Source organism: Microtus ochrogaster, chromosome 18, assembly GCF_000317375.1.
Source record: "Microtus ochrogaster isolate Prairie Vole_2 chromosome 18, MicOch1.0, whole genome shotgun sequence".
Lineage (NCBI taxonomy): Eukaryota > Metazoa > Chordata > Mammalia > Rodentia > Cricetidae > Microtus > Microtus ochrogaster.
Genome location: NC_022020.1, coordinates 11027444 through 11055220, shown reverse-complemented (window position 1 = coordinate 11055220; position 27777 = coordinate 11027444). Strand labels below are relative to the sequence as shown.

General features: G+C 39.3%; 1 protein-coding gene across 2 annotated transcripts; it reads right to left on the bottom strand.

Annotated features, from left to right (window-relative positions):
- Positions 1-10: 10 nt before the first annotated feature.
- Positions 11-27777, bottom strand: Dsg1 (desmoglein 1). Of its 2 annotated transcripts, XM_005355803.1 has the most exons (16): positions 27730-27777; positions 18656-18691; positions 18053-18181; positions 16651-16806; positions 14799-14943; positions 12995-13161; positions 11595-11729; positions 11108-11293; positions 9449-9708; positions 8929-9068; positions 7003-7353; positions 4501-4637; positions 4109-4181; positions 2118-2326; positions 229-1096; positions 11-192 (listed from the first exon to the last, which is right to left on the bottom strand). In XM_005355803.1, the coding sequence occupies exons 1-16, from the start codon at positions 27775-27777 to the stop codon at positions 11-13; spliced, it is 3222 nt and encodes a 1073-aa protein (XP_005355860.1). The 2 variants fall into 2 exon arrangements, with proteins under 2 accessions (XP_005355860.1, XP_005355859.1); XM_005355802.1 differs by having other exon boundaries at positions 11-1096; positions 4109-4174; positions 4497-4637.

The following is a 27777-nucleotide window of genomic DNA, read 5'->3' as shown; positions in this document are numbered from 1 at the left end:
GGGACCCTGACTACTTGGTATACTGTACCGTACTGTACTTTGTGATTCGACTCCGAGCCATGCTAGGGGAGGCAGACCCAACTGTCTGGCTAAAGTGATGGTCGGAAGAGCTCCTCATGTGGCCAATAGTGGCTGTCCCGCCCATGCTGCTCATGCCCCCGCCTCCACTATAGCTGGTCAGCCCGGTGCCGCCTCCACCTACTCCAGCCCCACTCAGACCCCCGCCACCAGCACCCATGGTGCTGCTAACCAGGCCGCTGCTGCTTATGCCTCCAATACCACCTATTCCAGTGGTGCCGCTAATGCCACTTACACCGGCACCGGAAACCACCCTTTCTGTCACAATCACATTGTGGGCATTTGATAGCTCAGGGCTCATGCTTAGGTTGCCCACCATGCTGGAGGTTGGTTGGATCACCCTTTCTGTCACAACCACATTTGAAGACTCTCTAGGAGCAGGGAGGGTCAGAGAGGTGGGTAGACTCGAGCCTGGGGCTATTACCCTTTCTGTCACTATAACATTGGATCCATCTCTTAAGTCAGGGATCTCTAACATTCCATGCAAATCAGCACCAGAGATGGGGCCCACTACCCTCTCCGTCACCACCACATTTGAAGCCTGTCGGTTATCATGAAAGTGGACAGAGGGCTTCAGAGTGCCAGAGGTGGTATATGACTCCATCACAGTGACATTACCATAGCCTAGAGGGTCAGGAATCTGCATAGGGTGCTGTACACCAGGGCCGGAGGGGTAGGTGTTCTCAGAAATTACTGTGGTTGTGCCATAATGTGGGGAGATGGGTGGGTGTCCACTAGTATGGGGCTCTGTTTGCTGGGGGCACATCGGCTCAGTGCTCTGAGGAGGCCAAGAAGGTTCGGGATCTGGATATGAATCTATTTCTTTTCCCAGGCTGATGTCTGCCAATTTCTTAAACTTGGGCCCCAGGGTATCCAGGAAGCTTTCATCTAGATCTTCTCCAATGAAGCTGCAACAGCCCACGGAGCCTGCAGGGGAGCCTACACCTTCGATGTCGTAGATGAGTAAACAGTCATTGGACGGGCGTCCTTCATCTTCATCAGCATAAGCGTAAGCTTTCTGAATTTGCACAGGAGAGAGAAAATGAAACAAAGAGCAACAACAATTTTAGAGTTGAATGTATCTAAATTCTAATATTCACTAGAATCACTTTAAACATGATTTCCTGGATGCTTGAAAGAGTTCAGGTGGAAGTTGTTTTAGCTACAATTCCAGGACATCTTGATCTATATAAATTTTTCTGTAGATGAACTTGCCTTAAATAGTGCATTTTGAACACAAAAATCACATTCCAATATCCACATGCTTATTTTTATCAATAACTTAGAAGGAGGGACATAAAAATAGGGTGCACAACACGTTAGCGGGAGGAACGGTTTTGGTCTAAAGGAATCCTTATAGTTGGCGGGTTCACTCAGGATTGCATTTTGTTTTCATTTAGACAAGATGATGCAATGATTCTGGATGCTAGTTTTGATATTTTCTGACAAAATGGAACAATTGGATTCTAGATTCAGGTTTTATTGGCAACATCATGAAAATAATTCTTGGGTTGGAATTATAAAAATAGGGGCCATAAACTAACAAACTTTTAGCAATGATAAATTATAAACTGTGTTAAAAAGAGCACAACAAAGTGTGCAATAAAGGTGGATCCTGTTCTGGATGAGAGAGTTCACTGCTCAAGACAATAGCAACAATAGCAAAAAAACAACAACAAACAAAACAAAAAACAAAAAAGCAACAACAACAACAAGAACAAGCCAGCATCGCAGAGTGGACCGGAATGATAACCAGATGCTCAAGGTGAGCAGTCGGCTGTGAACAAGGCAAGTGAGCCGAAGCTGAGGGGTAGATGCTGTTGTGAGGTGGCACCTGAATCATGAATTAGAAACTCATACTAGGGTCTAAATAGAGCCCTTGGCAGGAGAGTAAAATGTTCCGGCCAGAGCTTCAGAAACATTCAGCAACAAGAGGGGCTGTCGGGCATGAAGATTAGACTACTGCCATGGCCCTCGGGGGAGTCGGTGGAAGTTTGGAAGATGACGGATGGTGAGAAGCTCGGGACTAAAGGCCTTACCTGACAGAAGTAGCTTTCCATGAAGTTCATGTTGAGACCTCCATCTCTACATTCTCTCATTGAGTTTCTTCTTAATGTTCCAGAATAATCTTGGCAGATCTCAGGTGCGGCGGATGTTTTAACTCCATCCATCATTTCAAATCCTGTAGTTCTTTCTCCTCCTCCCAGATCTTGCATTTCTCTGCCACAATACTCATTTGTATAAACTCCTAAAAACATTGAAAACATCAAATTCATTTTTCTAGTGTAATGTAAGCTAAAAACTAACTTACTATCATGGATAGCTTCTTCATTCCAGGCTGTATTTGTGAGCAGAGAGATGAAGTGATGCACGAAGGATAGATAATTGTGATATTTAATTCCAAATAATATTAATAAAACCTTAATAGTAATTGGCTTGCTTATTTTAATTATCTGTTGGCAGACTTTTCTATATGATGCGCTGACAGACGGGCAACGAAGTAATAAACATTCGTGGACTGAATAGTTTGATCTCAAATTGAACTAATTTGAGTTAAGTAGCTCTAAACCTAAAAGTGAAATAACGACCTCAGTGTCCTCCCAATGGTTCCTGGATGCACGTGGCATCCTGTAGAAGGCATAAGAGCCACTGGGTTTCCAAAAGAGGCCGTAGTTACGATGAGAAGAGAGATTTTTGGAAGTATCTTGGATAAGCTCTTGGGAGTACAGGGGAAAAGCGTGTTACATGCTTGGGGGGTGAAATAAAAGGTGACCAGAAGCAGGGGATCCACGCCCCATGACACAGCACTCGAACTTGAGTTTGGGGGAGACACACTTTTCATATTTCAATTATCCTGATGCCTTCCATGCTACTTTAGGAGCTGTGTGAAAATTCAAAGACTTAATGAAAAATCAGTGCATAAATAAATATTGGTGATTTTGGTGAAGTGATGGGTCCTGGGAACCAACTGGGGACTGGTGGGGTAGATGTGATCCAGTGAGGACATATTGGCAACACTAACAAAAAATGGAGACATCAGGATGAGAAAATGGGACTGGTGATCTATTGTATAGGAGATATATGGACTATTGAATCCAATTCTACAAAATAGAATCCTTTCTGGTGACTTTTAGAGTGTTCAAAGAAGAAAAGTAATTTTTGACTCATTGGTTAAAAGCACTGGCTGCTCTTGCAGAGGACCTGTGTTTGGTTCCTAGCCCCACATAGCAGCTCACAGCTGTCCAACTATAGCTGCAAAGGATCTGACGCCCTCTTCTGGCCTCTGAGGGCACTACACACACATTGTGCAAAGACATGCAAGTAGGCGAGCACTCATGCATATAAAATAAAAATAACAAAATCTTTAAAAAGTAATAATTTCTCAAAAGATTAAAAGAAAACTGATGGAATAAGTAGCATTTACTGTTAAAAATATAAAATAGTAAGACTATTTCTAAAAATATAAAATAGAAAGACTATGTCTATTGACAGAAGAAGTTATTTTAATTGTTCTTTTTAATTACAGTAGTAGCTTGCTGGTTTCTCCTTGGAAATTAGTCTATAGATGTTTGGTTCAAGATGAGTTGTAGATACCCAGTCTTAACTCTATGTAAAGAGGAACTTGCTCATGTGTGCACAACCTTAGCTGAAGGCTTTGGAAGGTTTTGAAAGGTTTTTAAAGTGTTTTGTCTACTTGCTTTTAGTTTAATAAATGAAAAAATTGTTTTATAGGTTAGTGTTTATATTAATGCCAATAATGGACATATTTTTCTCTGTAAAAAAAATGAGTAGGTAGCTGGGCAGTGGTAGCACATGCTTTAATCCCAGCACTTGGGAGGCAGATACAGTCGGATTTCTGAGCCTGAGGCCAGCCTGGTCTACAAAGCAAATTCCAGGACAGCTAGAACTGTTACACAGAGAAAGCCTGTCTTGAAAAATAAGGAAAACAAACAAATAAGCAAAGAAAAAGAGTAGGTAAAGTAAAACAAAACTAAATAAAACAAAAACTGAACCGTCCTCTTTTTCTTACCTGAGTTATCAATACATTCTATAATATTGGCATTACCAGGTGGCATTTGTGGCACGCAGATGGTAGCTATGCCCTAAAAGACAAGAGACAACATTTTACTATTAATAATAAGTCTTTTCTTTCTCTACTTATGTATTCTTTATTCTAAAATTGTCACAGAATTCCTAAAAGAACACTATTTAGGAAGCTTTTGAATTCTTCTTAAAAGTCAAATCACTTGTTTAAGTCTTCCCTGGTGATTTCTGCAGAGTTTTGATGGCTGCTCTTCTTCATTATTCACTACCCAGGAACCAAGACTCATGTAGACTGAATGATTTACACCATTTTAGGCCATGTCTGGACACTGGGGTCTAGTGAGTCCCCAAGATCCATTCTTACACATAAGCACTTACATCGTGGGGTTCGGGCTGTGGGCCTTCTACTGCCCATGTGTGAATTGCTCCATCAGAACATTCTGGAACAGGCTCAAAGCCAGCTCCACCACCAGGAGCACCTCCGCAATCACAGCAAAGCAGCAAGAATGGGACCACTGTGAAAGAGAGAGGAGTAAGGGGTCAGCAGTGGGCTATGTTGAAAGAGAACAATCTGATTTCCAAACATTAAATGAGAATATGACAAATTAATAAGAGTCAGACCCCCAGATAACCATGAGCTTGGAAACACCAGACTGCAGTGGATTTTAATTTGTTTTATAGTATTAAAATTACAGATAGAATTATATGATTTAAATAGTTGATTCTTTTCCCTACCATCCATCAGGAAAACAAGAGAGACTAAAGAAAGTTAAATTCAGGCAGCGCTTTGGAACCTTTGTGCCTGTACTTACTATTCCAATGTACACATTTTTTTTTTTTTTTTTTTTTAAAGGGAAAATCTCATTCAATTACTCAGTTATCCTCACGAAGGTTATTGTCCCCCCCCACATGGAGTCCTCTTTTCTTTAAATATTTCTCGCATAAATAGACACTGTCATACTTTGGCAATGTCTTCTCTTTCTAATCTGTTTGAGGTTTCACTCATGTATTTCCTATTGTCATAGAACCTTGCTAGATCTTTTTGAATGAATGGATACAAAGTGTGCAAATGGAAGAAGGGAATAAAAATGGACATAGGTAAGAAGGGAGGAGAGGAAGAAAGAGAAGGCAAAGAATTTGATGAGTCTTGCTTGTTTAGGATGCCCGGAAAGCTCAGAGAAGCTTCTCGACCCAAAGGCTTATGTATAGCATTAAACGTCTTTATTAGTCACCTTATCTGATATTCGACAGTGATATTAGGGAAACTGAAACTGGAAGCTAGCTATTATTTAGGGGGTCACCAGCAGCTCTTTGGTTTGTTTCAGTGAAACAAAAACTCGACTAGAAATTGTGTGGATTGTCTCAGCTCTTGTCCACTTCACACTCACTTGCATTCTTAACATCTTTTATTTGTTTCATTTTGATGAAAAAAACGTGTTTTTAAACTTCTCATCTTTCTCATAGAACTTTTCCTGGTCCTTATTTCTTTTTATTTCTAGTTATGATGAGCCAATAGCAATAAATTTCTGTTACTTAACACAGAACGATCATTTTATCTTAAACGTATTTCCAGTTCTGGGACAGTGCTCAACTTTAAACTTCTCTCTCGGCAGCGCCCAAATTTCTCTGCGATTTAGATGGACCTGTGTCAATGAAACATTATTTAAAGGCAGAGAAAACCTAGTATCCATTTGTAGCTATTCGCGGCTGAAGAGAAAAGAAGAGCAATTAGGGAGCTGGCTCAGCAGCTAAGAGCTCTTGCTCTTGCACAGGACCCAGGTTCTGTTACCAGGTTCTGCACCTCTCAGCAGCTTCAGTTCCAAGAGATTTGTGGCACTCTCTATGGCCTCTGCAGGCACCAGGTCCACATGCTTTATGTTTGCATACGTGTAGGCACAGCAGCCATATGCATAAAATAAGAATAAATATACCGTTTTGAAAGAGAGAAATGATGGCAGAAAAATATTTTAAAATTTTGTATGTGAGTTATCTCAATGAACATTTTGTGAATAACTAGTTAAATAGGGGAGGCATGTTTTACCACCAGTATTTTATGATTCTACACTTGAAAAATGGCAATTTTCACATTTTTTTTATTTATTTACACACAAAAAAGAATTTTGCTATATAACTCTCCTGCTTGTTTCAAACTCATGATCCTCCTGTCTCCACCTCCCAATCGCCTGAATGGCAGATGTGTGCCAGCTCACACAGTTGCAAATGTCAACATTTGCGTTAACTTAATGACAGTGTGTAGGCTTTAAGATAGTACCCTCCTGCCTTTCCACTCCAGCTCCCACCATAATCCAGGGCAATGGTGAAGTGCACCTGGAACATCCAAAGGACTCTGTGTTTGTATTTCTGTCCATAACTAAAGCTACTGTAGTGGCCCCAGGACGTGCCATGGACTTCACCTGTGCCAGCTTTCCATCATCTAGTGGTGCTGTGAGGGAAGTAGCAGTAATTATTTTGCAAGAACAACAGCAAAACTCATAACTGTTAGGTAATCCTTGGAAGACATGCTTGTTAAGTTGAACACCTTCCCTGTTTGGTTCTTTTCATTAAAATTTGCCACCTTGCATTGCATGCGATCCTCCAGGATCCAGCCTGGCTTCCTAGGTGATCCCTTACCACACAGACCGGCACAACTTTAAAGTCTTCGCCATGGGAGTTCTCTATTTGAATGTGAAGCCTTTCATCCTCTTGGCTTTTTATGTAGACCCTCCTGCCCCCAGTAAATTCAATACCAAGCACAGACATCTCTGCATGATTACACACTGTAAGAGGATGTAAATTATATTTTATCAAAGAATGAAAATCCTATTTCTTTCCCCTTCTTTTTCGAGAGGCTCATGCCAAAGGAAGTATTGAAGCACTTACATCCTAGGATTAAGAACCCCATGACGAGCAGCCCGATGCCTGCAGGACCCAAGTGAACGTTGTCTCCAATTGGTTGTCTGTCAATAATATCACCATCACCGTTATTGTAGCTATCACTGTCGCCATTGTTGTTATTGTTCATTGATCCTGTGGTGACTTGCGTTTCTTCAGTGGAAGTATTTCCACTTGTGCCACCTTCAGAACTGCTACCACTTCCGGAAGTGCTACCACTTTCTGTACTGCTTCCTGTATTGCTGCCACCACTTGAATTGTTCTGTGTGTCTGTGTCATCATATCCAGAGCCACTAAGCTCAATGATAATTGTTCCAGTGCAGGTCCTTTGAAGATTATCTGTAACAAGGTTCACAGTGGAATAGCCATCTGTACACAGCCGAGTAATCTTCAGAAACACAGAGCCATTTTCTTTTCCCACCTCAACTTGTTTCTGTCTTTACTCCCATCAACTCAGTAACTTCCCTCAGTCAGTGTGGCTGTCATGCTGGGTGTGGCTGGGGGATAACCTCAGGTGTAGAGCCACAAGTGTTACCCACTTCTTGTTTGATTGTACAGGGGTCCTTAGCAGCCTGGAACTCCTGGAGAAAGGCTAGGCTGACTGACCAGCAAAAGACTCAGCCCAAGGTCACCTCCCCATTGCCACTGAGATTACAAGTGGAGACAGACATGCCCAGCTTTTTGCCCACGTTCTGGAGACTTCATCAACCCATCTGTCTCCTTTGTCCTTCTACTCAGATTTTAAACTAGAATTGACTAGTATTACTTTAACTAACTTAGTCATTATTACCAGCGATATTGTTTACTGGGTAGTTTATAGTGTTGCTGGTTAGATATTACATCTAAACTGAATAATGCAAAACCACAAGCAGATGTGAGTCAAAACCCATAGCATCAGTACATAAGGATAACTTTGTAGATGCTGTCATGATCAGTTGTCCTTATGATAAATCTCAAGTTGCTTATTTAAGTACATTGCTTGACTTATGGTTCATTCTACTTTGAATGGGATTTGAAGGTTGTCTTATAAACTTTAAGCTGCACACACTCTTTCATGCTTAAGTACTCATTTGATTAACATAGTTTCTGATGGGTACATAATTTTGTATCAAATGGATGACAGTTTCTTTCCTCAGATACCTGTACATCTTGCTCTCAATAGCACCTGGGGAAGACAGTGCTGTCAGCATCTCCGTGCAATCAGCCTTCTATATTTAGCTCTTCCCCGAAGATTACTGGAAGTGGGATCACCAGAGAGGAATCAGGACATGAGTTGGAGCTGGGGTTGTGCTATTGCACGGCTATGATATGAATCTTACTTTCACTGACAGAGCCCCAGAGCCTGGCCCAAAAGCCGGAATGTATTTAGTTAAGACTCAGTCCATACTTTCTGAAGAAAAGAATTAAACCTCTGGAGATGTGCAGCAGGCATAGTTCTAAGGCCTCTTATCTGACCTTGAAGGCCATCCCACGCATTCTATGACATTCATGCTATTGTTACATGCGTTGCTATTTTTATCATTATCGGCATATATTGTTATTGAAATGATAAATTTGCTGTGCTTTAAAATTATATAAAATGCAAATATCTTTAATATGAATGTATGTGTCTATATTGCTTCAAGAAAATAAACATTAAAAATATGAAACCATTTTCTAGAAAGCTGGGGTGCAGATGGGTGAGATGGCTTCTATAAGATCTAGAAATCAGTAGGTGATGGGACATGACAGCCACCCAGTCTCACCTCGGACTTCAGTCTTAACCTCACGCTATTGACAGTTTGAATACACGTTGCTCAACATGACAACTTATATTGAAAAGGGGATTTCTTTAAAATACAATAGCAATTTTTAAATCATATGAGAATATTTAAGCCTGGCTTACTCTGGAAGGAAGTTAAATTGATTTCTTACCATCTATTGACAGTATTGTTCCCTCATATCTTCCATTAAGCATTTCGTATTGTTTCTTAGTAACTCTGTTTCTTAATGTTATTATGCCTGATCTTGAGCCAATAGCCAGCAGGTCGGCCGGGTTATTTCCCATTACATATCTGTGCTCAAAAGAATACAATGGAAATTAAAGCTACCATTTAAAAAGAAACTTTGTAAAATTAATTTTTAAGGTTAGTATAAAATAATAGGTTTATTGATTGTGTCACACACTTGGTTCTCCTTCATCCTTCTTTCTGCTCCCACCTCACACCCTGCCATCCTCCGACAGTTCCCCTCCCTTCTCCCATATCACATGCACTCCGTTACCCACCCCTTCCCCGCCCCCTTCATATCACATGCACTCCGTTACCCACCCCTTCCCCGCCCCTTCGTATCACATGCACTCCGTTACCCACCCCTTCCCCGCCCCCTTCAGCTTGTTTCTTCCCTTCTCACGATCCCCTAAGATTGTAACTTTAGCTGGAAAACACCAGCTTACCTAACATTCGTAGAAATTTGGTTCGTGTCCAGGTCGGTGGCTACAAACTCTCCTACTTTGTAGTTTGCTCCCATCTGGCTGTTGATTACAAATGTCTTTGAGCCTGGCCGGAACACCGAGCCCTCGACTACGTTCATCACAGTCACAGTGATCATAGTTGCTGTGATTCTGTACTGAGAAATGATGGACTGGTGGAACTCAGCTACGTTTCGAACACCAATACTAAGTTGCAGATTCTGCGTGGCTTCATAATCTAGTGGCTAGAAAACACAAAAAGAATTAGTTTTCCTGTGAGAATACCCTTCAGAGGACAGAGAAACTCTTTGAGACTAGTCAGAGTAAGTTACTGTGCTCTTCCTTCGGTTATAAAATTGAACATAAATCCATTTGATTTACCTAGTCTACTTTTATTTGTTGGGTTTAAGATAGACACATGCAAATGTAGTAAGGGAAAAATTGAGTTGTCTTGGATCTTTTGTTGAAAAGATTAAAAGCATAGGACATGAATCCTAGTCGCTCAACAAAGCAGTTAAATACTTAAATTCAACATATGATTGAATTCATATATTTGTAGTACAAAGACAATATATGTGACCTGACAGCATTGCATGTTTCTGAGAAAGTAGCTCTTTTCATAACAAAATATGAGTCAAATATATCAGAGAACTGATCATTTAACTAGTTTTATCCTTGCAGAGTTATTTTTAAAAATCGACTTCAATGTGACTTCAATATGTGTGGATATATATATATATATGAAGAAATATTTATTTTCTTCAATATGTTCTAAAAATTATTTCATACTGTAAAATAATCAAACAAAGTTTTCTTACGGAAATTGATAGCCAAATCCACAATGCATAAAATTTGCCAAATACCTGATGTGTTCCCCATATACTAAGTATATTTTTCTTAATGTTTATTGTTATTTTAAATAAAACTATCCATAAACTAAGCTCTCCTATACATCTAAAATTTTATGTTAAATAATTAGTTTTATTTACAACTTAAAATACCAGTTATAGCACATATGTGTGTTCAGCATGAATGCATATATACACACACATATATACACACCATAATTATATTACCTCTCTATAATTATAATAAAGGATTTAAAATAAACTATCATATTTGGGAGAACTATCCTAGTTTTTACATAGAGATATTAAGAACAAATAAGGTAAATAATTTTTAGAGTAATATAAAATTGAAGTGAAATAGATTAGAGATTATTTCCCTAGTATCCAGTCCTAGATAATATTGCTATACTCATGTGCACACACCCCACAGAGATAGGGACACACACATGTAATTTAAAATGATAAAAATAAATCTTTAAATAAATACGAATAAACCCTTAACTTTAAAGGTTAATTATACTTGGTTGTTTGAAAGCCCCTTGTTTACAAATCACCCCGATATGATCTTTGGAGAACTGTATTGAAAAAAACGGTTTCATATTTTTAATGTTTATTTTCCTGAAGCAATATAAACACATATATTCATATTAAAGATATTTGCATTTTATATAATTTTAAAGCACAGCAAATTTATCATTTCATAGACTCATTAATAAAATGTTGATATCATTTTAACTTTGATATTTTGAACAAGAAAAGACCACAAAGCAAGTTATTTAGGATAATTATGCCATACCTTGACAACCTTCAGAACTCCTACATTTGTTCTTTCGTTCATTTCTATTTCAAACCAGTTTCCCTCATTTCCAGAGATAAAAAAAATGACTGCCTTCCAGTTGTCTGAGAACTCCTCGTCCAAATCAATGACTCTGATCTGCACTAGTTGCGAGTGCAGCGAGTTTTCTTCAATTTTGATGTCATACTGAAACAAGAGGCAGAATATCAGAAATACCCAAATCTCCAAGGCAGGGGAGAGAACCAGTACCAGGCTGTCCACAGCTTGTTAACTACTCAGAAGCAGCAACCTTGCTTATAAGTGCATACTTCATGGTCCAAACCCACTTTTCCTACTGTTGAAACAATTTAAGGAAAGTGTGTGTCTACACCAGTGCTGTAGACAGCAAATGTAGTGAGCACACCTGAAAACTGAAGGGGCGTCTATAGGGATTGGAATGCAATGGGTGTAGAGTCATTAAATCTAATTCCCAAGAGCAAATGCTTACTGATGACTGCTCCAAGTATGGGATGTTGTCATTGACGTCCAGGATTTTGATGACGCACTCACATTCTGCAGACATGCCATCTGCCCCACCATCACGGTCTGAGCCTCTCACGGCAAGAGAATACTGGCTGTATTGCTGAAAAAGACACATTACAGGCTATGGCACACTAGGTATTGATAGTCTGTCCTATGCAGGGGTCTTTTGAAACACTGGCTCAACATTTACATACATCCACAATAGAAACAAGGTAACAGAGACGAAAATAGAGACCTCACATCACTCAATACAGAATTGGTCCCTTCCATTTCCAGTGATTTATCCAGCATAATCTCAAAGAAGCAACAGTTTTGTTAAAGGCTGCATTTGTTGCTCATGGAATTTCCAGAGGAAGGAAAAAGTTCTGAAGAGTGAGACAGGCCAGAATGTTCAAAATGAGAAAGCTATGATCCATCAAGGATACATGTTACGAAAATTCCGCACTATGAACAAAGATTCACTGAGTGCTCAAGGCAAATACAGAGTATCTAGTGACAGGTGGAGAGGGGGGAAATGGAGTCTCTGATGATGTTTCTAGTTTTGGTTCTATTCAGAGGTGCTTCTACACTTAGAAAGTTATGGAACCTTCCTTAGAGTTGTGCATAAACATACTAATTCCCATTTATGGGTATAACTTTAGAACATCTCTTCATGATACCAGAATCCCCTATGATTGTGGAGGGCCATAAAAATCCCCAAAATCTCAGCACTGAGGAGAAGTGGACACAAAGAAGCTATTTACAACTGATACCAGCTGGGAAAGCGAAAGCAGTTTTCTCTGGTGGAATGATACTAGACACATCAACTATACACAAGGACAGGGCCCATGTCCAGGACTAGCTGATCAACACAAAACAGACACCTATTTTTGTGTGTGTATATGAATCTTTTATTTTGATACTTTTATCTTATTATTTTGTTTTAATTTGCTTTGATCTTTGTTTTCTTTTGAGAGAGAGAAAGAATGGAATTGAGTGGGTAGGGAGGTGAAGAATCTAGGAAGATCTGGAGGAGGGAAAAGAATATGATAAAAATATATTGTGCACAAAAACGTTTAAGTCTAAAATTTGATATAAAAAATAGGACTAGCAAGATGGCTCAGCAGATAAATGTAGTTCCCACAGTGCCTGACAACTTGAGAGCCATCCACTATGCTGGAAGGAGAGACACGGCCCTGAGTTGTCCTCTGATCTTGACAAGCATGCCACTGCTGGACATGACCACACTCTCTCCCAAATAAAGAAATAAATATAATACAAATAATGCAGCATTCGAACACATTCTTTCAGTTTTTTTCCCTTAAGTACTTTTACCTTTATTACCATCACCTTTTGAGTAAAAATCTTTTAAAGATGAAGAATTACCTCTCTGTCTAGAAAATTATTCATTGTTCGTATTTCTCCAGTTTTTCTGTTGATGATGAACATTGGTGACTCGGAAGGTTCCTGTCTTATGATCTTGAAAGCTATTTGTGAATTCAAGTTATTTGGCTCATCTGCATCGGTAGCGTCGAGTTTCATGACCAATGTGTCTAGAAATCAAGGGCAATTGCCACAATTGGACAATGAACATTATTATGGTCCAATGTTATCTGTGATTAGGCAGTGTGCATTCAACTTTCTTTGATTTGTACAACATCAATATACCAATATATTAACTTCTTTCTTTCCTTTTGTCCTGATAAAAAGACCACATTTGAATAGGAACCTAGACATTACTGAAGGGAAATATAGTCTTTCATTCCGACTCTATTTCTCATTCTAATATAACTTCTTTAAAACAAAACACTTATGGTGAAATAAAGTAGCATTAAAACTCAGTTAATGTTTTCCCAACTGTGCTATGTGACCTTATTTCTACTGCGTGATTCTGTCCTTACTTCCCATAGTTATAAATGAGAATTGTAGTAACACCACACTCGTGAGAATTCAATAGCAAATGAAAGTACTGACTGATGCGTCTACTGAGTAATGCAGTTTTGATGAGTATTATTGTCCATTTTGGGCATTTAATAAGTGGCATTGTTGTTTAGGCTGGAATTGAGTCTTGTGTAGGTGCTGTGTATCTAGGAGCTTACATGAAATAATTGTTTAATCAGAAACACAACTCTGTCCTTGCTTCTTTCTTAATCTAATAAGGAGTTCAATGAATGATATTAGTGGGCGTGAAAACTGCAAACATTCATTTATTAATTGGAATTCTGCTCCACTTTCTAAATTGTTTCCAAAATAATTGCCAAAATGCTAGGGCATCTATCCCTTCCCTTTTCTCCTCTTTCACCCTCTCACCTCTCCCTCATAGAGCCACACCTCTTGAATAATCTTCAGTGGTGTGCAAATGGCTAATATCCGTTGCAGTCATCTAGAAATAATTTAAAACCCATGGAGGCATGTATGTGAGTTTTATGCAAACAAGACATCATTTGTAAAAGGATGCGAACTCCATAGATCTATGTTTAGGGTTCCTGGAGCCAAACCCAATAGACAAGAAATGAAGACTGCATTCATTATAGCATGCAATTATTTCTTGGCCTTTCTTTGTTGTTAATTAAGAAATATTCTTAGCATCAAAAGAGATGACTTGGAGCAGATGTCTTTGAGTGACACTAAAATAATAACTTTCTTTCTCTTTCCATTACTCACTGCTCCCTAGTCTCTACTGGCCACTCGTTCCTTCATCCTTCTGCAAAGGTGCTTTGGAAATGAGTGAGAACACATGATCCTTGTCTTTCTGTGCCTGGCTTGGCTTGTGTAAAAACAATAACCATTAAAAAGTTCAATGGGGTAACCAAAGTTACAATGCATGAGCTCTTTGGGGTTTGTTCTTCTTCAGCAGAATAGGGTAATCTACCATACATATCAGAATGATTACGAAGGATGAGTATGGAATTCTTCTGTACTTACTGGTTATAGACACAGAAATCTCTTGATCGTTATTTGATTATTATGCATTGTACTGAATAATGTACTCCCCAAAAGAGGTACATTTCTTATGTCTGAGTAAACAACAAATTTGAAGTAAGGGTGATGACCACATGTGAGTGGGATTGTTTTCTACAGTTTCTCTCCCAGTTCATGTTTACCTGGACATAGCTCAGCCCAGTTCCCTAGCAACAGTAACTTTGTCATCAACACGTTGTTTCTTTAGTAGTGCAGGTGACTCACTCACTTGCATTAGAATTTTCTTCTATTTGTCCTGTAAATGTAGTCATGGAAAAGACTGGAGGGTTGTCATTTATATCCATAACCTTGACTCTAAGCGCCAGTGGGTTCTCCAAATCTTGGCCTTGGGCATTCAGTGCTCGGCAGTAGATCTAGACGTGGAAGAAAGGGATCTCTGGTGAGGTATTGCATTTGTAAGTTCTTACAGAATGAAAAAACTGCCCTGGTACCACATAGGATTAAGGGGCACCATATTATTATTTCCCACTAAAATATAGACATGAGCAAAACATATAACCAATAAGAAAAGGCAAAGAAGAGCATAAGGTGCCAGTTTAAAAAGGTAACTTGATATATTGGGCAGAGGAAATACTGTGGATTCTCTGTTTAAAATCAAGAAAAAGAGTAGCAGGGAAGAGCTCTGGAGAGTGTGGTCAGGGAGGGTCAGGGGAGCGCTTCCAAAGCACTGTGGCATTCTCAAGTGATGGGGTAACTGTGTGGCTTTTTATTCATCATTACTACTTCCCTTGTGAAGACGGATAACGAGCTTTAGTTCACAGAGGTCATCTGTTCCGTGTCACAACGCACTGTGCCTTAAGCTGGACTGCTTTACTGATTTGCTGGATTTGTAGGGAGACACAGTGGAGGGAAGAAGTCAAGAATACATATTTGGACGTGGAGGCTAAGGAATTAAAGTAATTCTAGAAATACAGATGAGCAGATGAGCAAGGACTAAAGGATATTTGGAGTTAGTTTGGAATATTATTTTTTTTTCAGGGCTGGGAAATGAACCCAGGTTTTCACAAACACCAAGCAAATGCTTGATACTTACGTTGCATTCTCAGACCTTTGATGGGATTTTAATACAAGAGATTAAGATCATTGAAAAGATTGTTTTTATATTATTATTGTTTGTTGCTATTGTTTTTGAGGCAGGGTTTCTCTGTGTAGTTCTGGTTTTCCTGGCACTGGCATTGTAGACCAGGCTGGCTTCCACCTTACAAAGCTCTGCCTGATTCCATGTCCCAGGTACTGGGATTAAAGGCATACATCACCACTGCCCTCTTATTTTATTTTATTTTTTGACTAAGAAGTGTTAACCGTGATGACAGATGGAAATGGAGGCAGCCAATGACTAAGAACACAAGGGGAAAAGTAGCTGATAGGATAATGCTCTTCAAGACACAATGGGGAGGCAGACATATCGTGGAGAAAGAGCCAGGAGAACAGAATGCTGATCATGTTTTCAAACTCAGCCACGAATGTGTCTCAGCCAGAAGACAGAGTGCTATGTGTACGTATGGTAGGTGTTGCGATAGGTGGCTTGGTTTTGGGGTGAGCTGCTTAAAGAGAAATGAGGCGGAGCATTAGAAGAGAGGTTCCTTAAGCTATGTGACAACTTTTACAAGGAATGTGTGTGTGTGTGTGAGAGAGAGAGAGGATGAGTGAGTTTCTGAAGTTTCTTTAGAGCTCAGATGATCTTGACCAATGTAAAGTTATGATGATTTATGTTCATATGGAACCAAGAGCCTCGAGGAGCTCCAGACTCATAACTTGGCAGTGGAGTGAAAAGGAAGCATCAGTTTCCACTGATTTTCTGTTTTAAGATAAAGTAAAAGTTTGCCCTTCTAAAGAAATACTCTAATTTGTCATGGTGCTGATGCTAACTAGCATTTTTGCGAACATATAAGGGAAAAGTTTCTATATTAATTTTTTCTCATTTATTGGGGTACCTGTGAATTAAGAAAGATGTCAGAAAACCTGATTTGAGGACTCTTGAAATCAAGTCTGTTATGGTCTAAGGTTTTTCCAAGAATAATTTACACCCTCATACAAATATTGACACAAAGTCCACTTACAACGAAAAAGGGGGTGACTTCACGATCAACGATGGATGTTATATTGATTTCACCGGTTTTTTGATTAATAATGAAGATTCCATAAGGCGGCTGATCAATCCCGACTCCAGAGATGCGGTATGTCACTTGCTGGTTTGCGGCACAGTCAGAATGAATCTGTACAGAGACAGAGGTTAAGACATTACAGCGGCTATGTGGATTTCTATATGTGCTATATGACAACCATTTTCCCTGAGAACTGTTGAATGTGCTGTCTGTGACATCACTTGAGAAGTTTTGAAAACAGGGAAATATACTTGTGGTAGGTCCATGGTCAGTGTTGTATTATTAATGACAATTAGCAATGGAATAAAATAATTCCATTTCTATGTCTTTTTTTTAATTTTTGTTTTTGTTTTTTCGAGATAGGGTTTTCTCTGTGTAACAGTCCTGGCTGAGCTTGAACTTGCTTTATAGACAAGGCTGGCCTTGAACTCACAGAGGTCTGTCTGTCTCTGCCTCAAGAAACAAGTATCACCTGAAGAAGTCCTTATTGGTGTCATGCATAGATGCCATAATCATTAAGCATTTATAGTTTTATTTTTGTGTTAGTTTTGAACTCTATCCTAGCTCTTTGTCTACAGTAGGTTATTTCTTACCTTCTTATAGAATTTTATAATGCTGTTATCACATAATGTTGATCTTTAAATTAAAAAACTACTTTAAAAATACAAAGATTCAGAAAAAATATTTAAACAGATTTTTATAGTAACAAATTATTTGTAGGTTTTAATTCTGAAAGTGGTAAAGAAATAAAATGGAAAGAGCTCACTCCAATAAAGGATCAAAGTTTGGCCTTTTGTCCAAATAAATATTGCATGAACATAAGCAAATCTTACAAAGGCATTGCCACATCTCTCTTTATGAATGGCTGTGTTTGCATCTGTGTGTCTCTGTATGTCTATGGCTGTGAATCTGTGTGCATGGAGGAAGTAGTTTCCTGAGTTTGTGCTTTTGTGTACAAAGAAAGGAGGGCAGGGAAAATGATAGAAATTTGAGATTATCAATGAGGCATGCTTTGAAGGCTCATACAGATAAGTAGGAGTTGAGCTCTAATAGGTCACAAAGTAGAGAGCGCCCACATGCTGAGCAAGTTGAATTCTAAATCCATCCGTAAACTATGGTCTATGGGAGTCTAGTATAACAAATGTTCACGTGCATCACTTCTGTCAATGAGCTGAAACAATGTCTGTTTACCCAAGTGCCCAGCTTCAGTGGTTTAAACCTTTAGGAATTTTAGTTTTCATAGTTTAAATGGGGAGGAGCTGTTAGGTCATAACTTTTTGGTAGTATGGGTGCCCTTCCAGAACTGTGACCCTATCCATTGGGCTGTTTGGATTCGTGCTTTGGAGTTCACACTTACTTTGGCAATCGGGTTTCTCTTTGAGTTGTCTTCACCTTCCCGACAAGCTGCAGCGAACTTGATCCATTCGCGTTTCTGCCTTTTGATGGAGTACCACTTGGTACCATTTTTGACATTATAGTCTCTTGCCTTGAATAGATAGAGTAAAATAAAGTGTCTATTAACAATGATTTTTTTTTATTGATATTCCACTGGAGATTTGAGAGAAAGAGTAATCATGTCAGGAAGAAAAGATGGTTAAATGGAAAATTAAGAATTCTGATGATTTTAACATTTGCAAGAGTAACATTGAAGTAATTTTATAATTAGAAGAATGCAGTTTTTCTTGAGTATAAATTGTCATTGCTAATCTGTCTTTCCTTTTGGTCTGTTTCTTCTCTTCCTTTCTTCCTTACCTCCTTTCTTCTTTCTTGATTTTATTTTGTACTGTGTATTTGTGATTATGTGATTTCAAGACAGGGTTTCTTTATGTATCTCAGGCTGGCTTCTATCTACAATCTTCATGCCTCAGCCTTGAGAATTCAGGGATTAGAGTTAAGCACTACTATACCTGGCCCTTTTATTTTTTAGTTTGGAAAAAAAATAGATTTGTTTTTTTCTTACCTGGATTTGAAATTCACTGTTAACTTCAAGCACCACCTGCAAAAAGCAGTCGCAATAGTTTATTTTTAATGAACGTGTTCAATTCTAGGTTAACCAATAACTAAAAACACATAACAATAAAACCAAATGGTGCATGTGTGAGCTAAGTTAATGGCAGTAGATGCTCCTTAGCTGTTTTATTCCTCACTAGGGAACTTCTCTCTGCAATAAAGCATGTACTTTTGAATAGAGCTCTGCTGAAGTTTCAACTTTTGAGTGTTGCACAGAACTTGTGCTGAAGTATCAGAATATATTAAATTATTTTTAACCTAAAAATTGCAGTAATTTCTTAAAACACCAATATTCACATATCAAAGTAATGTGTTTGTAGACTTGTTTAAGACATAGAAAATGTATATTTAAAAGTTGAACTTTTTTTGCATTCGTTGTTTTAAATTGCATTGAGGATTATTTAATACCAGTGCATGCCTTTAAATTTTGTAAATATCTTTTCACATAAGAGGTATGGAACTTGTAATTGAGTTTTTTCATAACAGCAAAGCCTGAAACCCATGCACATGATCAGATGTTAGCACTGGTATTAAAAGGTATAGTGTGCATTAAAATATGAATATTAATAATTTTAAACATGGTAATTAGTTTTTCACACCTGGTTTCAGTTTCATCCTTAAGGAAAATATAAATTTCAGTTTCCAAGAAGAAGTTTTGAAAAAAATGTGAAAACGAAAAAGTTAAACAAACAAACATATGTTTATGGTCAACATGAGTAGTGTGAAGAGAATTTTTACCCATGACGCTCTGTCAGCCACTTTAATTTTTACCATTGTTATTAACCTGATGATAACTAAGTGCAAGGCAATGTGGCCAGAGCACTCTGTCTGTCTATCTTCATCACAAACCCAGTAATGGCCATTATTATTATTACCTGTATACAGAGGTAACTGAGGCCTGGCAAGTAACTTATGCCAAAATGCAATTCAGCCTAAATATGTGTTTATTTTACAATCAAGTATAAGATAGCCTGCTTTCTCAAAAAAATATTAAGTAAAACATTACCAAGAATGGATAATATGTCTTTGAGAACTTCAAAGTTACTATTTTGATCTGGCCTCACAGTATTCTTATGAGTTCCTTTTTTGCTGTTTTTGCTTTTTGTGTGTATTTGTGTCTGTGTGCGTGTACATGCGGGTGTGTGTGTGTGTTTGTGCGAGAGTGTGTGCTTGTACGTGAGTGTGTGTGCATGCGCAAGTGTGTATGTGCATGTGTGAGAATGTATGTGTGAGTGTGTGAGTGTGTGTGTGCCTGTGCACGTATATGTGTGTATTTGTGTCTGTGTGCGTGTACATGCGGGTGTGTGTGTGTGTGTTTGTGCGAGAGTGTGTGCTTGTACGTGAGTGTGTGTGCATGCACACGCGTGTATGTGCATGTGTGAGAATGTATGTGTGAGTGTGTGAGTGTGTGTGTGCCTGTGCACATATATGTGTGTATTTGTGTATGTGTGTGTGTGTGTTTGGTGTTGTGCACATGTGTTTTCAGGTGAAGGCCTGTGCACATGTGCAGAGGATAGAGAATGACACTGCGTGTTCTGATCCTAATACTCTCAGCCTTATTCTCTTGAATCAGGGCCTCTCAGTTAACCCGGAGAGAGGCTGGTGGCCATCCAGTACCAGCAATCCTGCTGTCCCCATCCCCACAGCAGTAGGGTCACAGGCATTTGTGGCCATGCCAGTTTTCATGTAGATGCTGGGACCTCAGATCCTCATGGGTGAGTAGCAACACTACTCTCTCGCCCCGGACCATCTCCCCAGCCTCAATGGTGCTGCTCATATAGAAAGAGCAGCCACAACAACAGTGATACACGGCCACAAAGGAGTCCACGCAGCCTAGTGGTTAGGGTGTCCAACTGCAGTGTTGTCTATGGAGCCGAACTTGGTACAGAACTCCCCTATTCCAGTGAGTTCTCGCTGCTGTGGGATTTGGGGGCACTATTCTCGAGCTCTTGCTTGTAGGTGGGACAGGGCTTCAGAGCTGCCTTATCTCTCTCTATGGAAACATTTCTTCATAGCTACAGCTCTTGTTTTCTTGTTTACTCATCTGCTATCTGGTATTGCACTTCCCTTCCCAGAGTGAAGCGTCAGTACCTACTGCTTTGGGTAACTGGCCAGATGACTAAGAACTCTTCACAACTTTATGAAGCCAGGTCATCCTCTTTCCCATGAGAAGCAGCTTAGGCAAAAGACCAAGTAGGTTTCACCACAGTGTCAGACTCACAATTGAATGGGTAATTAAAAAACTGCCTAGTCTGCTTTTTAAATGTGGTGGGTTGATGAGGGTTTTTTTTTTTTTAAATCAGAGTCTAGAATAAATTCAGATACAAAATATCAGGCTTTTACAGACAAAACAATGACATGGAAAGATTATTGGGTAGTCAGAACAGGATATATATAATGATTCTCTGAGCTTTATCTCATTTGAGATGTGTGTGGACAGACGGCACACAAACACTTTTCCAGGTGTAACACCAAATCCTTGGGTGCCGGAGAAGGATGCTGAAGAATTTTGGTCATGGGAAAGGCATGCTGAAATTATAGGTTAGAAAGATTACTTGGACAATACTCTGTAGGGGCAATGGGAAGACTTAGAAATTACAGGCTGAAGGCTGTTGGGTCTTCTGCACCAATTAAAGCAGAGGTGAGGAAGAGCTAAGTAGATGCAGAGGCAGTGGGAGCCACAGGGAAAGATCAAGGGGGAGATTCTGGAAAGACAGGATCCACAAGGTGAGAGAACAGATGGCTTGAGAGATAAAGAGAAGGAGTGATCCCCAGAGCTAGCAGTCCAAAAGAGGCCAGAGGTAGGACACAGTGTTTGAGGTGCTGGAGGAACGCCACCGTTGAGAAAAACCTAGCTTGGCTATAATGTCCAGGTGCATCCACTCTGGTAGAGCTGTTGAAATCATGGAAGAATTCCATGCTCATAAAGCGCAGGATGCAGCTAAGAAACAACCCATGGGTGCGGGTGGCACAGGGAACTCCTGCCTTTGTTTAACTGGGAATCAGTGGAAAGTAGGGGTGTGGAGAGGTGGGGCGTGGCATGGTGGTGGTGGTTTTGAAGGGTTAAGAAAAAGGGAGAGAGATACAGAGAGAAAAATAGAGAGGAAGGAGAGAGGACAGGAAGAAGGGAGAGAGGAAGGGGAAAGGAAGAAAGGCAGGAATGAAAGTGTGCCCTACGGATCGGAGGAAGTAAAATGATGCACAGATGGACCAGAAGGGGCACTGAAAGACCGATGCGACGTGAATGTCCTGTGATCTTCAAAAACTGAACTGTGTAAAGTTTGAGGAAATCCCAGAGTGTCAAGTCCTTTTAGAGAACATTTTCAGCTAGACAAGGCAAAGACTGGCCCTGCCAAAAGAGAACATGGGCTGGGGAGGAAAGGAAGACATACAGCTTCTTTCCTAGGAATTTTGTTGATAAAAGAGAAGAGAAAGACAAAATGAGTTTTAGGTGTGGGAATTAGTGAAATTTTTCTGTCCTAGCCCTGGCACAGGCATGGCTTTTGTGTGTGTGATGATGGAGTAACTTGGGCTCAGAAACAATCTGGATTTTGTGCAGTGTTCACAGCACTGGTGATTCACCATAGAGACAGGGCTGGTCACAGTGTTTAAAAAGACCCTACTCTCTTGTCCACTGGAAACTTAATCTGTCTGTGCCATAGTATTGTCACAAACATTGAAAACTAAATTCTCTTGGAGCCCAAAAGTTTTCTAACAGCAGTAAATAAAACTCATCTCAATGAGCCTTTCTAGTTACACCTGCTTCATAGCCAATCAAAATATGTTTATTTAAAAGCCATAGGATGCACATTCTTGACACTTTCCGTGATTATCCAGCTAAAGTGAATTTCAACAAGTCATTTTGAAGTTAAAAAATTGTCTTTTTCATATCCTAAATTTTGACTTGGAGGGTAATTTTTATGAGGAAAATTTCTTGTATTTAATAATAGTGAGCTAGGGGCAATTTGTGAATAAAATGTTTTATTAGGTACATCACAGGGATAAGCTATAAAGAACATGTAAAATAGAATTTGTTTCTTTACAAAAATAAACAAAACAACAACAAAAACCCTGTTTTGTCTTTTTTTTTTGGATTTCTCTGGCAAAGGATGTGATGTTTGGAATGGCCATACCTCAGTGGGTTGATTTCTCATATTTATTTATGAGTTGCTCATTTCTTTGACAATTGTGTATTACAAAGTTCTGAGACAGCATGACGGCATTAAAAAAGTGATTCTAGACCCCTCGAGGTTGAATGACCCTTGAAATGGTCTGTGAACAGAGTTCACATATCTGATATTCTGCGTATAAGATATTTACATATCACTCATAACAGTAGCAAAGTTACAGTTACAAAGTATCACTGAAATAATTTTAAGGTTGGGGGCCACAACAACATGAGGAGCTGCATTAAAGGACCGTGGCATTAGGAAGGATGAGACCCTGAATGTTCTGGTGAGCTTGAATGGAATGTCAAGTGGATGCAACACTCTGCCTCAGACCATTAGGAAAAGGCAACATGGTTATTTCCACACAGATTACCTGGAGAGGATAAATTTTCATGTGTGGATGGGAAAAGAATTTTGAGCTATCCCAATTTCCCTTTTGGTGTTTCTGTTCTGTGCAGTGAGACACTGTGGATCCACCTCGCATTGAGTCTCTTGGTTGAGACAACCGTGAATGATACAAAGAGTCATCAGACATGGAACTTGCCATCAAATGGCTTAGTGTCAAACAGTTGCATAAGCAGCAATCAGCTGTTAATTTGTAGGGATATGATTCTAATTAGACAAGTATAAAAGACTGTACTCCATGCTTGTAGAGCAATTAAGAGCATGGATCACCAGTTATTGGCATGAGAAAAGTTGGACCTCTTTAGGTCCATTACAAGAGTTTGCACGCCAAGCATAACTAGTATGGGCAGCATGACCCAGCACCCTGGAGGGTGTTAACTCAGCTGAAGGAGCAGAAGAAACCCAACCACAATGCCCAGCAGATCAAGCTTCCTGCCTGAACATGAGACAATGTCTCTTGTGACACCAGGATGTTTGTCACAGGGTCCTTGTTGACTGCAGAGTAGAGAAGCATCAGAAAGTAAGTGATGTACACAGGGACCCAAGTGTCCTTTGTCTGCATTCTTCTGCTTCTTCCCAGATGTGCGTCTTGATTCATCCCCACAGCATGCATGCTTCACTTCAGCTTTTCTTGTCATGGAAAGGCCGTCTTTCGCACTGTGACGGCCTACTTCAGTGGTGATGGGTGTGACTCCTCACTTGTGCAAAGTTGGAGGACAATTTTACTCCCCAATTTTCAGTGAATAAAGAAAGCTTTCACAAATACCACATCTGTAGAGACGAGCCTGCTTCACTTCAGTTTCTCTCACTAACCAGAGGAATAAACACTTATTTCATTCACTATAAAACATTGGGTTCAAATGCTATCCTCTGCAATACATAGCAATTTAAGATATGTATAGAAAAACATCAAAGTTTCTAGTGAATTGTCTTCTGTTTGGTCTGTACTAGCTGTTTAGTACTTTTTTTGGTGTCAGTGAACTTTAGTACTTTCTTTTTTGGTTTCAGTGAACGTAAATCCAATAACTTACATTATCAGGTTCAAATAAGCTCATTAACTATGCCATAAATGAGTACCATTTTAACCCCTGCATGTATTCTTAAAAAGTTTAACAAAGCTCAAATTGTAGGGTTAGTTTATTGGGTGTTAGTTAATTGAATGAAATAGTAATCCCATAAAATTCTCATAAAAAGAATAGACCAGAGCCTGGTCTAGTGGTGCATGCCTATAACGCAAGCTCTTAGGAGGTTGAGACAGGGAGACATGGAACTTAAGACCAACTTGGGCTACATAGTGAATACGGGGCTAGCCTGGATTGCAGAGTAAGATCCTGAATCAAATTTAAAATCAAGCAAAATCTAAAGCTATGATTAGCATTACTTTTGTTAGAAGATAGAAGGAGATTTTTCTCTGGTTTTTTTTTTTTTTTAGCTTAATCTGCTTCTGTTGCCTCTATAGAAAAGGATGTCTTCTGATTTGTATTCATGTTTAGCAGAGTAATCAGATATGGCAAATTTGCAGGTGATTTTTCCCACAATCTCTAGAGTTCTCAGATCTTACTGTCCTCCTTCTCAAGGAGGCTGTGGGTTCCCTTTCATAATCGTCACAACCATCTGCACAGATTTTTTTTTTCTGTTTGGTGCACAGGTGTAACAGTGTTCTCTGGCAGGAAAGGATTATAACTACTCCCTCTATGTAGATAGATAGACAGACAGACAGATAGATAAATAGATACATGCATACATAAATACATATATACACACATACAGCTAAATGCATATATACATACATGGATGATAGATGGATGGATGGATGGACAGATGGATAGATGGACAGATAGCTATCTATCTACATACATACACAGGCAGATAGATGGATAGATAGTAGATAGATAGATGGATAGATGGATAGGTAGATAGATAGATTGATAGGAGAAGGAAGAGGAGGATGAGAAAGGGGTGGAGAAAATCAACCTATGCCTTCAGCTTGTCGTACTGTAAGAGATGTGAGCTACCATCTATCCAGGAGACTTCTGAATTGGTAGAAAACTTACGCAACAGCCTTGGTCCATTTAGGAACAGTTTCTTTGCCTTAGTCTCTCTGGTCTAACTTACTAATTTGGGCAAGGCTTAAAGCATCCACTTCCACATGTGCTGAGCAAGTCATGCAATGTACCACCAACACATAGTTGCCAAGTTCTCTAAGTAGCTTTCTATGAAAAGACTACCAATTTAAACATCTTAGATATATTTGCATTTTTCTAAATGTACTTTAAATATCTAACATGGATTTTGATTTATTTACTTTGAACAGTGAAGAATACAATGATCTTTGTTTCACCTTTTCCTTTGGTAAATACAAACGCACTCAGTGAGGCTAGGAACAGAAAGCTGGAATTGCAAAATCATCTTCTAAAATTAGCAGTGAAAACAGGGCCTTCAAAGAGTTCAAAAATGAAACATTTTACCAAAAATATCCTATTAACTTGAAAATAAAACATTTTAATTAAGTATAGTAAAAGTTTATAAAGATGGGCTGGCAAGATGGCACAGAGGCAAAGGGCATGTACTGCTCTTCCAGAGGACCTGAGTTCAGTTCCTGGCATGCGCGTTCACTGAGTCACCGTCCTAGAGCTCCAGCTAAAAGGTTCTTGCACACATTTACACAGACTCACACATGTAAGTGAAAATAAAGATACATATTGTAAGGCACTTGAGAAATTTGTGTTAGATTCCACAGTAAATATAGTCACAGACTCTCCCTCTTCCCAAAATCAATTCATAGGTGTGCATGCATGTGTGCGTGCACATGCGTGCGTGCACGCATGTGTACACACACACAATCCAAGCTTAGAGAATAAAGCACAAATCCTCACAATTTTCTCTCTCCAGGCAGACAATTTCATGAGAACGTTGACAGAATGATATATTTTGTTGATAAATGACTAACCAGGAAATAGGCGTTTGGAGGAATTTCGTAAGTTGTGATTAATTAGAAATAATCACATAAATCAAGAAATAAAGAATTACTTATTAATTCAATGAAAATTAGCACATAGGTACTGCATTAGTGAATGGAAGCACTACAATAAGCCTTAAAGGGTCAAATTTATATGAAATTTAAAATTAAAGTATTTCATTATTTAGCAATAGACAGATATTCCTGAGGTCAAATGACATGCTATATAATACTCATCGATCTTTTCCATAGTCCAGGTAGTGACATCAACTGAACCTAAGAATCCATTTAAAAACCCATTGAATAAAAGTCACATTTTAAGGGCAGCTTAGAACTAAAACTCTTGAGAGTCACTGCTCACCGTCTCCCTGGCCTTTTCTCACTCCTTTCTGGGAACTGAACCCAGGACCTCATGCATGCCAGGCAAGTGCTCCACCACTGAGCGACATCCTCAGCCCTATGACCCCTCTTGATAAACAAACTGAAATCCAATTAGCTAGCATATAGCAAACCAAAACTCTAACTTGTTGCAATACGCACCCAACATTCCAGTTCAAAAATTGAGCAAGTAAAAACAAATAAGAAACACATCCTGCCAAAGCTGGAGGGGGATCTACCTGGACTTGCCTTTCAAGGTTCCATCTATCCTTCCGTGAACTTTGAGAGACCTTTATTGCTGAGCATGAAACTGATATATTGGTGTGGCACATTTATCAACTCTAAGAGGAAATGAATGACCCGTAGGGGGGCAACAATAAATAATTGCACTGCATGGTCTGACCATCAGTGTACAACTCTGTGCAATATCCTTATTGAAGGACAAGGGCAGCAATGATCACACTTACCCCTTAATTATGCTCATCCCCTCACCTGCTATATTAGCTATAAGTCTCCTGTACTGTCAGTTTTTGAAATTAGCAATGACATTTTAATTCAAGTTGTAATGAACATGGGGATTTTGGTGTTAGTTGGATGGAGTCTGACAACATCTAGAAGGAACAAGAGTGCTGATAGCTAGGCTCGTCACTCACAGCTGCAATTCTAGTGTCTATAAATCCTTTCATGGCTGTAGAACACACAGTCAGTCTGTCAATCAAACTACCCAAAGAAGGGGAAAGTGTTTAGATTGTTTCACACACCTGGAAAGTTTAGTTCCAGAGCCCCATCCCCACCAACAAGAGCTTGAACAAGCAAATACAGCAACTTGAGGACTTTCTTAAGTTTGAATATTTTCCCAGAGTGACCAAGCAGTGTCTGGAATGTCAGAGCTGTGATATGATGAGTGGACACTAGGACCTTAATACGATCTGGAGTCTTCAATTAAAAAGAGAAACACCGTTTAAAATCCCAGTTCATAAAAACCACCTTGTCATTAACATAAACTTTTAGTGGTTTAGCAGAGAAGTGCCTGCAAATAACCCTCTCTGGCAAGCCCTGTTTGGTTATGCTGGGGCTGGAGGATGAAGGACGCTTTCAGGAGAATCAGCTTACCTGGAAAATGAGAAGCACCGCAGCTATTCTGAAGGAGCGCCAGTCCAT

Bases quoted from the DNA above. Each gene is read 5' to 3' on its own strand.
- Dsg1 (XM_005355802.1), bottom strand. From the start codon at position 27,777: ATGGACTGGCGCTCCTTCAGAATAGCTGCGGTGCTTCTCATTTTCCAG. The intron at 18,692-27,729 runs GTAAGCTGATTC...TGCTTTTTGCAG, and splicing joins CGGTGCTTCTCATTTTCCAG to GTGGTGCTTGAAGTTAACAG. The intron at 4,638-7,002 runs GTAAGTGCTTCA...TCTCTTTCACAG, and splicing joins GGGGTTCTTAATCCTAGGAT to TGGTCCCATTCTTGCTGCTT.